Source organism: Primulina tabacum, chromosome 3 (genome assembly GCF_025594145.1).
Source record: "Primulina tabacum isolate GXHZ01 chromosome 3, ASM2559414v2, whole genome shotgun sequence".
NCBI lineage: Eukaryota > Viridiplantae > Streptophyta > Magnoliopsida > Lamiales > Gesneriaceae > Primulina > Primulina tabacum.
Genome location: NC_134552.1, coordinates 20,709,461 through 20,722,885, shown reverse-complemented (window position 1 = coordinate 20,722,885; position 13,425 = coordinate 20,709,461). Strand labels below are relative to the sequence as shown.

General features: G+C 33.5%; 2 protein-coding genes across 3 annotated transcripts; both read left to right on the top strand.

The window, feature by feature from the left end:
* The first annotated feature begins 1,595 nt into the window (after nt 1-1,595).
* On the top strand, nt 1,596-6,633 carry LOC142540984 (disease resistance protein At4g27190-like). Of its 2 annotated transcripts, none has more exons than XM_075647506.1 (3): nt 1,596-1,745; nt 1,923-5,208; nt 6,366-6,633. In XM_075647506.1, the coding sequence occupies exon 2, from the start codon at nt 2,933-2,935 to the stop codon at nt 5,135-5,137; it is 2,205 nt and encodes a 734-aa protein (XP_075503621.1). In that variant the 5' UTR covers nt 1,596-1,745; nt 1,923-2,932; the 3' UTR covers nt 5,138-5,208; nt 6,366-6,633. The 2 variants fall into 2 exon arrangements, with proteins under 2 accessions (XP_075503621.1, XP_075503620.1); XM_075647505.1 differs by lacking the exon at nt 6,366-6,633 and adding an exon at nt 5,454-5,951 and having other exon boundaries at nt 1,597-1,745.
* LOC142538571 (putative disease resistance protein At1g61190) lies at nt 2,063-2,881 on the top strand. Its single transcript, XM_075643880.1, has one exon. It carries the CDS (start codon nt 2,063-2,065, stop codon nt 2,879-2,881), a length of 819 nt encoding a protein of 272 aa, XP_075499995.1.
* Nucleotides 6,634-13,425: the final 6,792 nt, after the last annotated feature.

The window sequence follows — 13,425 nt, the reverse complement described above, 5'->3', positions numbered from 1 at the left end:
AACATCAATTGTTTATTTGTTGTCCACATTGAAGTTTTAGTGAAAGATATGACATCATATGAATGCTATAAAATGAGAAATTCGCCCTTCAAATTTTCATATATTAATTGGCATTTTGGCTCAGAATGCTCAAAGAGCTCGAAAACGAGCATACTTAACGAATCTAGCTCGAGCCAGGCTCGTTAGTGGTATGTAGATCAAAACTTGCTTTATTTGGTACAAGAAGTGAGTTTTATATTTTAGAAATTTTTGGAGAGAATTAGGATATATTAACACGATTTAGATTTAGGAATTTTGGCAGTCCATAATTCTGAATCGACCTGTGCTGAAGTGTAAAATGGTCTCTTTTAATTAATAAATCCTGAAGTATTGAGAAATTTTTGGAGTTCAAGAAAATGGTATGTGTATTCTATTTGAGTGCCTTGATATCTTATGACAAATTTCATCGTTTTTATTTATCTCCCATCGGTTTTGTTACATTTTTAAGATACACATGTTTCAACTGAAATATTTTATTGTTTACAAGAAACAAGAAGTGAAGAAGAGAACGAGCACTTGAAGCATAGAATGAGAAAGGAAAAATAGAGTATAAGAAAAGGAAATTTTCTACAAGTTCAATTTCTTTTTTGAATTTTTTAGTGCGTTTGCAGATTTCAATACATTGTAATTTATTTATTCGTTATGTTTTCCTTTCATTGTCGTTGGTAAGATGGTTGAAAATCGAGTGAATTATCTGATTGTTGAAAGATCTTGAATTTTTTTTTTTTTTTTGCAGATCTCAGACTATCATTTTTTTCTTACATACGCCGCATTTGCAATGGGTTTTATACTTGATTAAATTAATTTTATACACGTTATTTGTTGATTTGTTTTGTTTTTTGAATTTCTATAGGGCGTGTTAATTAAAAAAATTCCATAATTAATTACGGATAATTTGCATTTGTATTTGGCGTGTTAATCAAAAAATTTCCATAATTAATTACGGATAATTTTCATTTGTATTTGACACTCATCTTTTTGGCATGAGATAAATTTTTCAAACACATAAAATACAGACGAAGTGAATGTAAATTACTCACTTATATTTCTAATTAGATAACTCGCTTCTATCATTTACGTTGGGTATCGACAACTTTTAACGCTTATTTTTATTAGACCGAGATGCCCTTTTCCTAATCCTACCGACTATGGATTAAAAAAATGAAGGGAGACGCCCTGATTGGTTTGAATTTCCATAATTTAATGTCCAATAATGTTTGGTTTGCTGGCTTTGACTTGAGATTGGGAAAAGGTTGGGTTCAATGAATTCAAGGAGTTTCTGATTTTTCCCAATAATAATAATAGGAAACTTGCTTATTAATATAACGATGATGGTGATGATAATGGAAAGATATTATATGCTGTTGATATTTTATTAAATCCAAATGTCACTTTCCTACTTTGAATAATATTTATCAATCCACTGTTTATCACCGTAAAATAATATTAAATATATATATATATTCGTAAATAATTATGGAAATGAAAAGGAAGGAATTGGCCCATCGGAGTTACATCACTTGACTCTAGCTATCTAAGATCCTTATAGTCTCTTCTTCCCTGGAAGAAGAACCAAAACAAGAACTTAATTATCTTCCTGCCCAAACCAAATCAAGGATTACTGAAGCAGATGAAGAAAATGGTATCTATCTCTCATGCCCCATAATCTGTTCCAGCAGCACTCCTTCGGTCATAATCGCAACAGAGTGAGTTCCTTGCATTAGTCTCTCGTTCATTCTGATGTTAAAATGCCTCAAATGAAACTTCCATTTTTTTTCATTGGATTTTTAATTACGGACCATTTGGTTCTGATATAGATGGTAGTGTAGGAAGAGTGCAATTCGTCAACCCCGTCTCTAATCTCATTGCTTTTTCTGTTTCAGATTCAAGGAAAAACAAGAAGAAGGATTGCAGTTTAATAAGTTGACTTTGATGTATTTGTAATTGGTTTTGCTTCGGGGTCTTGCCAACGTAGAGAAACAGATTCACATAGGGTTTTCCATCTCCATTCGCTTGTTTTCTAATGGCAGACTGTTTGGTAAATCCGCTTAAATGTGTAATAGGAGTTGGAAAATGGATAGTTACTGAGGTCCTTTGGTCTCCCGTAAAGCTCCACGTCGATTATTGGTGGTGCTTCGACGGAAATGTTCAAGGCCTGAGGGATGAAATTGGTCGTTTGGAAAGGGAAAGGCGCAATATGGAGGGAAAGATTGAAGATGCTCGGCTTCGTGCCGAGAGTGCTACGACTGAGGTCGAAAACTGGTCAAATGAAAGCACTCAGAAGCTTGAGGAGGCGACGAGGATTTCGCAAGGCTGCGATGATCTTAAGCTGTGGAAAATAATCCCTCGGTACTCGGTGGGAAAGAGTGCCAAAGAAATAGCAGAAGGCATCGCAAAACTACGAAATGAAGGAAATTCGATTAGGATAACTGACCCCACCCCTCCGGCATCAATGGTATCTATCTCTCATGGACCAACTTTGGAGTTTCAATCGAGAAAAAGCATGGAGGAAGACATCATCAAGTCTTTGAAAGATGGCAACGTCCGCATGATAGCGATTTGCGGCGCCGGAGGTGTTGGGAAGACAACTATGGTGCGAAGAATTGAGGATAGGGTGACAAAAGAATTTGATGAGGTTGTGACTGTAGTTGTCAGTCAACAAACTGACAAGACTAAAATTCAGAATCAAATTGCAGAAATATTACGTTTGGGTTTGAACGAGAAGACTTTGGATGGTAGAGCCCATATATTGCGCACCAGGCTAATGGATTCGAAGAAGAAACTCATAATATTTGATGATGTTTGGAAAAGCTTTGAGCCGGAGGATATAGGAGTTCCTTAAGGAGGATGCAAAATTATATTGACTTCTCGGCTCAAAGATGTATGTGAAGAAATGGAAGCCGATAAAGTTATTGAAATTCAAGTCTTAGACAAAGAAGAAGCTTGGACACTTTTTAGAGAGAAATCTGGTGATTGCGTGGATGATTTATATTTGCGTCCCATAGCAGAAGAAGTCGCAGCAGAATGCAAAGGTTTGCCAATTGCGATTGCAACTGTTGGTAAAGCTCTGAAAAATAGAAGAATAAATACCTGGAAAGATGCACTTTTACAACTGAGAGGAGCTAACCCAACGAATTTCCCGCAAGTTCTGGAAATTGTTTATATGCCTCTGAAACTGAGTTACGATTTCTTGCAAACTGAAAGTGAAAAGTTCCTTTTCCTGCTATGTTGCTTGTTTCCCGAAGATGATGACATCCAGATTGAGGACTTGGCTTTGCTCAGCTTTGGGTTAGGCATGTTTGAGGGAATCAACAATATTGAAGATGGAAGAAACAGAACATTTCATTTATTGGAGAGGCTTAGAAGTCGTTTTTTATTGATGACTGGCAGTGGGGAAGATGAGGTAAAAATGCATGATGTTGTCCGTGATGTGGCTATTTTCGTTGGTTCAAAAGAAAAGCAAGGGTTTTTGAATGTGTCCTCGATGGATTTGTCTAGTAAAGATTCATCTCGCAATTGCAATTGGATGTCAGTGGACATTTCAATTGTCAATGCCAAGCTTCCTGTTGGGTTGGATTTTCCAAATCTTCGTCTCTTGATGATTCTGAATTCCAATTATTCAGAACTTCCCGAAGGATTTGAGGTCAATGATATTTGTTTTAAAGGAATGGAGGAGCTGACAGTCTTGTATTTTTCACATCAAAATTTTCAATCACTTCCATCATCTCTGGAATTCTTAAAAAAACTTAGAAAGTTGCACTTGTATTTTTGCAAGGTGAAAGACATATCAATTGTTGGAGAGTTAGCAAGTTTGAAAATTCTTCACGTCTGGCGCTGTAACGAAATTGAAGAGTTACCAGCAAATGTTGGGGAATTGAAATTTCTAAGATTATTAGAATTGAGGGATTGCGAGAAACTCAAAAGAATAGTGGCTGGTGTCATATCAAGCTTGGTTGGGTTGGAGGAATTGAAGATAGTTGGTTGCTTTAACAAATGGGAAGCAAAGGGAAATGTAAGTGAAGAAAGGAATGCTAGTCTTTCAGAACTTGAGTCTCTCACCAATTTGACTTCCTTGGAGATTGATATATCTGATCCCAACTTGGTCGCCCAAGAGATATTGCTTTCAAAGCAGTTAAGAAGATATCAAATACGTGCTTATGATGACCAATATTTATTTCATGTCATGAAGCATGAGAGAAGAATCACACTCCAATTACCGAGAGACGTGACAGTAGGAAATTGGATTCGACGACTAGGAAAGAACACACAGTCGCTAGAATTACGTGGAGATGGTTCAAACGGTTTTAATCTAGGTGAGACTGAAAGCTTGAGGAAGCTCGTACTTCAAAATTGTTCAACGGTGGAGAAATTGATGAATGCAATCGATTGCAAACTCCCCGTGTTGGAGCACCTGCAGCTGAGAGATCTCGAAGAGTTGGAAGAGATAATTGATGGTACAATACCAGAGGGATCCAATTCCTTCCAAAATCTAGAATCACTAGCTGTTGAACGTCTTCCGAAGTTGGGATATTTGTGGAAGAGTCCTAATCAGAATGTTTCACTGGTCAACCTCAAATCCATATACATTATCCGTTGCCCCAATCTACGATATCTCTTCTCAATGGCAACAGCAAGGAGTCTTGTACAACTTCGAAGCCTTGAAATTTCTTCATGTAAGAGGATTGGACAAGTTTTGTGGTATGAAATGGAAAGCAACACAGAGGCTTCTATTATTGAGTTCCCAAAGTTGAAGAGACTGAAACTGTACTTTCTGCCAAACCTTTTAGCTTTCACCCATGGAGTTGAAATCATAAAATTCCCCCAGTTGATAGAACTAGAAATCGAATACTGCCCAAAGCTCCGAACCAAAATCGACCAATGCCCAACCGGTGGCATGATTGAGAAGATCCTCGTTCGTAATCTTGACACTATAGAAGAAATATTTAGGGATGATGCAAATCTCCATATCATATTCCAAGAATTGAGGGAACTGATACTAGAGGATCTACCATGCCTGACAACATTCTACAGAGGTATTGAACGCATCAAGTTTCCAAAGCTGAAAGAGTTGTGTGGATTGGAAATTTGCAAAGGCTGAATAGTTTTGTGCCAATAGATTCAGAACCCACCCACAACCATCATTCTATTCATTTCTTTTGCAATAAAAAGGTACTTCTTTTCTTCGTATTTTAAATAATATAACGTCATATGTGTCCAGATGCTAATATACAGATCGAGAAACAAATATTTCATCGTTATTGGGTTTGAATAATAGTAGCAATATATATAAGATTCATATACTGGTTTTTGTTTTGTTTTATAATCATAGCCATTGCTAAAATGGGATTTCTTTGAGATTTTTTTAATGTTTTGTTGCATCAACAATTTTTATTTAATTTGTCTATCTTTTGCAGGTTGAAATTATTGGCCTAAACGAACTTCATCTCAATGACTTTCCAGATAAAATAAGCAAGATATGGTGTCATCACATCCCATTCAGTTTCTTTTATAATCTTCAAATCTTGTTTCTAGATAAAATTGATGGCATCAGAAACTTAATCTCATCTTCAATAGCAAAAGATCTTGTTAATCTCAATATGCTACATATATACCATTGCAAAGAGATGATTGACGTGATTGAGGATGAGACACATATAACTGTTAAGTCTGTCTTTCCTAATCTGGAATATTTGGATATTGAAGGCAATTGTAAGTTGAGAAGTTTTTGCCAATGGAAGCACGCATTTGAGTTGCCATCACTTGTCGATATTCAAATAACTGGTTGCCCCCTGATGAAAATTTTCACTTTGGGATCGCTAAGTACGCCGAAATTACATCGGTTTCGGATAAATGGCGAGGACATTGAAATGAAAGACTTGAACGGTGGCATACATAATTTCAAAAGTACTAAGGTAAGTTTCTACGAATATCCTTTACATAACTATCATATTATTACAATGTATATTTGTTGATTATATGTTGCATATGTTAGACTGAATTTTTGCTTTTGTTTCATTCAAAAAAGTACGACCCCTTTTTATATTTTGTCTTCATAATCATACTAATGGTTATGATGTACTGAACTTGTATATTTAACATGTGTCAAATTCATTATTTTGATAGGTTAGCATTTTTATTATTGTTATATGCTAAGAGTATACTTTTTCTTTCAATATTACATGCCTTTTTATTCGGTAAATATGATTAACTCGTTGAATTATCGTAATTACTCTTCATTGTGATAGGCTAATCCTAAATTTGTTTATTATGAAACTGCTACCTGATCGGGCCTTGTCATTTCTCTTAAATGCGATAATATATAGCAGAATGCAAACGAAGATGAGAACAAGGACGAGTACAATGAGGATGAGAAGCACGAGGACAAGAAACATATAGAAGGGCAGGAAAACACGGAGAGCAGCAACAACAATCTTATGTGAGGTGATGGTGTTCAAATTGATTTGTTTATGTTTTGCAAGGTTGGATTGACTTGGATGATAAATATCATAGGAGGAAGCGTGATAAGACAGCAAGAGCCTCTGATTTCAGCAAGTGCTCTTTGTTTCTTGTATCTAAAAGTAATCTTCCTTTCAAGTTGGATTTTATTGCTTTAATTTGTCATGCAATGTTGCATACTTAAACCAACATATAATGTTTTCTGGTCGAGTTTAGATGTTAAACCTTTCTCCAAAATGCTTCCAATCTTGTTTAATAAAAATATGAGGTGCATGCAACAGGTGGTTGTTACCTTAACATGAATATTTCAAAATTCTGCTTTAATACATTTCCACATTCTTGCATTCAAAATTTTATATATTTGTGCCTTCAATAAAAAAATAATCAGGTCGGTTTCAGCTTGAAATGTAATAAAAAAAAAATTAGACAACAAAAAAAACACACACAAACCATGTATGTAATAAATTAATCAACCACAACAGTATATGAAATGACAAATATGGTGTCAAATCGAGTTGAACCTGATATCTGGTCCAAAAAAATAATCAGGTCAGGTTCAGGTTGCCCATAGGCGAAATCTCACATTGTCAAATCACGGGAGAGATGCTGGACATCTAAATGAGCTTGTAACAACCTCTTGTGACGTGTTTTAAAACTGTGAGATCATGGGCTAAAGCGGATAATTTCACAAATGGTTGGGCCGTTACAAACAAATGTACAGTATCAAAACTATAATTTTACCCATAAATTATTGATCATTTGGAAGATATGGAGTCTACATTTTTGCTTACCTTGAAGAAAGTACATTAGCAAGCTGCTGGCTTAAACATGTGTTCTAAGTAGTAACAAAAATCACATAGACCAGAAGTTAAAAGAGCGAAACTGGCAACTCCCACAGGAAATTGGTAGCTCCGACACCACTGCACATTGTCGTCACTTATTATGCGGTCTCCCAAAAACCTAAAATCCTGGATCCACCCATGGTCCTATTCTCATATGAAACCCTTCAATTAATCGTTTCTTAGTGACACTACGTCCTTGTAATATATCTTTGATGATTTCAATATATGTTACTCTTATATATTTCTTTCCTAAAACCATCCACACAATTTCTGTGTGCACTCGGTCATATATTTTTTCTAGGTTAATAAACAACATGCTTAAGTCTTACTTTTTCTCTCAAAACATTTCTTCTAAGGATAAATCCGAATTGATTTTTTGTCACCTTACGTACTCTTCTATCTTAATTTTTTTTCAATCGCCCTTTCCCAAAGTTTTATGGTATGACTCATTATCTCAATGTCAATATAGTTCACAGAGTTTTGTATATCTCCGTTGTTTTTAAACAAGAGAACTATACTTTTTCCACTGGTTGGGCATTTTCTTTGTTCTTCATATCATGTTAACTTGCTTTGCAAGTCATCCAATGGCTACCTCGATAAGAATATCATTAGGTCTTACTGTCTTTTCGGTCTTCATCATTTTCAAATCTTCATCTACCTTTGAAGTTTGAATTCTTCGATAAAAACACATTTTTTTGAATTTCCTTTGAGACTGATTATCTTGACCTTCATTATAAAGGTGATGAAAATACCTCTTCCATCACTCTTTTATTTCCTAGTAATTCGCTAACACCCTACTTGACTCATGTTTAATACATCTTATTTGATTGAGATCTCTTGTTTTCCACTCTCTTAATTTAGCTATTCTATAGATATTGTTTTCCCCTATATTGTATCATGTTTTCGATAAAAGTCTTCGAAAGCATTATCTTTAGTTTATTGCACCGTTTTCTTGGCTACCCCATTTTTTCTAAGCTTTACACATTTTTATAAGTGTAAAGTATGGACGGTTTTTTTGATCTTGATCACTTTCTCTTCTACTTTGTTTCTCACGACCAAGATTTTTTTTTTTGGTGGAATTCCTTGAACCATCTCATCCTGATCTTCATAAAACCTTTGTTTACTAGCTTAATCTAATCCTACTTGAGATGCATAATATTGCGAAGTATATTAATGTTTTTTTTTTACTACTACATTCGAGTTCCTAAGGAGATGTAGCGGTCCTCGCAGTCGAACCCTTTCATATTTGACACTACACTTGAGTCCCTTTCGAGAGGTAGCACCTTGCCAAGATGTTGCGGTCGGACCTTGAGACACCTTCTTTCCGAGGAACATCCTAACTAAAACCGTTGTCGTATGTGTGTTGTTGATTCTGAATTTTCTTGTAGTGAGGGGAGTCCATGCATGAAAATTGCCAAAAGTTTTATGTTGGTGCAATCCTCCTCCTTTAACTGGGCTTAAAACCTTATTATATCTATTATATATATATATACATATGACAATCATTGAAAGATAGAAATTAATCATGCTATAAGGGAAATTGGGATCTGTTTGGGCCAAAGAAAGCGACTAGAATTTATTCAGGCATTCAGGACCATTCATATTTTTAGGAATAAATTATAAATTATTATTAATTATGGCAACCTTGTAAGGCATCTTACTTTTGGAAAATAAATAATTAGAATTTTTAACAAACAAAATGATACTCAATTAAAATTTAATAAAAGAAGAAAGAGAGCTGACACAATAATACGAAAAAAAGAAATAAGTACGATGGGTTAAATGCTGTCGGCCACTTTGGGAAAAATCTATCTAAATGAAAGCAATAAATAATAAGTATGTTAAAATATTTGTAATTAGTATAAATTTATAAACTTTTAATATATTTAATTTATTATAGTTGTTCTTATATACATGTGTTGATAATGAAAAAGATCATGTGCAAGACCTCAAATACAATATTGAAACTTAACTCAATATCGATCTATAGCTTATTGACTTAAATCCCGAAAATTATAACCTAGTCATTAACTCAAATAATTATTATTTTACTAAATCTTACTTTCATCAAGACCATGAGCCTATCACGCTCTAACACAAAAGATTTCATTGAATGTCATTCTTTTTGAATCATTCTTAGTACCATAAAAAGTCAAAACTTATTTTACTATACTTTCTTTGATATTCATCACTATCTTATTACTTATTTTATTTACATAATGTCATAGCCTACTAGTTATCCCAAAATAATATAAATTTCTTAAACTAAAGATGTTATCTCTCGCATTCATTTTATATAAGATATTCCAAGATTATATATATTTAAACTTAGCGCTTAACATTCTTAATAACCCAAACTTAATGCCCACACAGTTAACTATTGACACAAAATCAACTTCTATAGTGAAATACCGAAAACTTATGATATAATTCTTATATCAACTTTTCTCATATTAGTTTTCATAAATAACATATCATCATCGAGTCAAATTTTTCTTTTTAATTTGGAAGTTAAACTCGACTTATCTATAATAGGTATATTCTCAACAATATACACAAATACTAATTGTCCCCATAATACAATTCCATAAAAATTCGACAAGTAGTCCCAAAAAAGCGTTGAATGGGATATTTCCTGAATTTATTCAAAAATAGAAAGTTGGGACATTGACCCATGGATAGAAAGAATACGTCGAGAGGATTCCAGAACAGTTGACGGAATTAAATTCTGAGTTTCCTATGAAAAGTTATGAGTTCTACGAAACTTTCCTTAAATGGCAAAAACGCGATTTCGGAGGTCTAAATGAAGGAATTTCGCATTTTCGAACCAAGCCTCACAACAAAGTTGTGAATATTACTCGTTGGTCGTTCCGAAGGGGACTACATTGTCTCTTTGCCAAAATCTGAAAGATTTTTTTTCCTAACTGGATTATGAACCTGGCGGTCTGATACCACTTAAATGTCACGCCCCGAGACCGGGGTTTCGACACCGACGCTGTTTTACAACCACACAATTGGAAACAACAAGTCTCGTAGTATAATATAAACCAGAAACCAGTTTATTACTCATAATTAATCATAACATTGTCTTTACAACGTAGATTTTTAAAACGATAAAAATATGCGGAAGTGTTTACAACTTATTAAGCGAAAACTAAAATAAACTTCTTGATTCTTCTTATTATCAGCCTCAAAATTGGTCTTGTTTATCTTCCTCGATTTTCTTTTCTGATTTATCTGGGGAGATTAGAGTAAAGGATGAGTGATATGGTCATCACTCAGCAAGTGGGGGTCATTCGAGCACATACATAAAAAATACACATGAATTTCGAAAACACTTATCATATCATGTATAACATGATTCTCATAACATGTCATCATCATAACCATAAACATAATTTTGGCCAAGGTACTGAGATTCCTCTACTTTCCATGGTTTACTGATATCAGTCCCTAATTTTTACCTCTTTAAGGGGGCGAGACCATATAACTGTTAGAATCTCACCATCTAAGAACCATAAACATATCATGCATATTGGGATTCCCACCCATATCCAGTTTAATATTCACAATACTCAAAATATAAAACATACGATAATCATACCAAGAAGGGGTCAAAACAAAATAAAGGTGCTCGATCAAAACTTTCAAAAACGAGATATTTCATACGCAACATATTTTAAAATAAGCCCACTTACTTTAGACTGGAAGAAAACGTGAAGAACTCGGAAACCATAGAATAATCATGCAACTGACACTTCGAAAACGCAGCAGCACATCTATCGAAAATCAGCCACCTTAGAAAATTCCTTGCGTCTTATTGAACCGTTGGATCGGGCTTAAACTTTTACAGTACGTTCACAAGTACATAAAATAATTATGAATGGCGGAGATCGAGTTTGGAAGTCGTTTTAACCTGCTTATGGACAAAAATTCGTAGGTATGATGTTCTCGTATAAAATCTGAGCAGTTATTTTGCGAATGACATAACGAAAAAATAACTGTTGGATTTGGCTGAAATTTGTATATGTTTTCAAAACATATGAAAGCATATTCTGAACGGTGGGGATCAGATTCTGTGAATTTGAGCGAGAGTAATATTTTCTGAACTTGGACAGAACTTTGATGATTGCAGTAGAATTTTGGAGAGGAAATTTCGAAAATATAGAGAGAACTCAAAAATTGAGGTGTAAATTTTGAATGAAAGCTTCTCTTATTTATAGAGGGGTGGTGAAAATCTTATCATAATTCAATTGATATCATTTCTTAATTTGGAGATGCTCCTTCCATAATTTCGAGATAATCCTTCCATAAATATTGAGATGCTTTATTTTTGAAAATAACTGCCTTGTATGTAATATTTTATTCCAATTAGGTGGATATTCAGCCTTAATTTATCGTGTATCTTGCACTAGATTTCGAATTCCATGTATTTATTGGTTTGGAATTTCAAATACTATGTATTATTTAATATTTTCGAATTTATTATTTTTACAATAATATCATAACTTGAAAATAAATTATTATACATGTCTATACTAAACAAATAATTACATGACAAAAAATTTGGGTTCTCACATTTAATGTTTGTATTGAGTATGTAAGTTTGAGAGATTTTTCAATTAAATGTACAATTAAATCTTTAGGTTGAATCAAAGACATTTATGACATTTGATTATGGTACCTTAGGCTTTTTAGTTCTTGTACTTAATAGAATTCAATGGAGTCATTAAAAGTCTATTGATATTTTGAATATCTATAGAATTTTGTAGAGTTTTTAAAAGTCAATTTTGAATACCACATAACTTTTTAAAATTCTACAAAATTTTACATTGAATACCACTAAACTTTTATAAAATATATAAAAGTCTAGATTGAATACATCTAGACTTTTGAACTCCATAAAAGTCATTAAAAGTCTAGAATCAATACACCCTAGAAGAGTATTTAATTTCAGTAATTTATTTCATTCTCAATATATAGTTATTGATTGAGGATTTATTCAATTCAATTTGTTAATTCGACTTAATTACATATCTTGATAAATTAATTTCATTTTTTAATTATATAGAGGTTTCATTATCACATGAGTTCGAGCTCAAGCCTCTTTCCTAAAATAGGTGACACAAGTTATTTTCATTTTGAGAGAATGTTAATACATTACTCAAAGATCACGATGATATATAATTTAAAAAAATCACTTCGAGTCAAATGATATAATCAATCGATAGTTGTATGCTCGTAAGAAAGATACAATATAGAAATATTTAAGTTTATATATAACAAATAGTGTTATAAAAAAATAACTTTCTAATTATGAATGATTATTCTTTTTAGATAGATTATTTTTATAATTTAGATAAATATGTACATAAATAGAGATGTAAGCAAACCAAGTCGCTCGCGAGCTGCTCAGAGCTCGGTTAGGTAAAAACCTCGTTGGAGATCGCTCTTGAAGCTTATCGTGTCTATCTCGAGTTTAAAGATATTTGACTCGTAAGCTCGCGAGCTTAAGCTCGTTTACGTGGCCCGAGCTCGACTAATTTGTTGGGTTATTTAATTGGGCCGTTAATTTAGCAACATCAATTGTTTATTTGTTGTCCACATTGAAGTTTTAGTGAAAGATATGACATCATATGAATGCTATAAAATGAGAAATTCGCCCTTCAAATTTTCATATATTAATTGGCATTTTGGCTCAGAATGCTCAAAGAGCTCGAAAACGAGCATACTTAACGAATCTAGCTCGAGCCAGGCTCGTTAGTGGTATGTAGATCAAAACTTGCTTTATTTGGTACAAGAAGTGAGTTTTATATTTTAGAAATTTTTGGAGAGAATTAGGATATATTAACACGATTTAGATTTAGGAATTTTGGCAGTCCATAATTCTGAATCGACCTGTGCTGAAGTGTAAAATGGTCTCTTTTAATTAATAAATCCTGAAGTATTGAGAAATTTTTGGAGTTCAAGAAAATGGTATGTGTATTCTATTTGAGTGCCTTGATATCTTATGACAAATTTCATCGTTTTTATTTATCTCCCATCGGTTTTGTTACATTTTTAAGATACACATGTTTCAACTGAAATA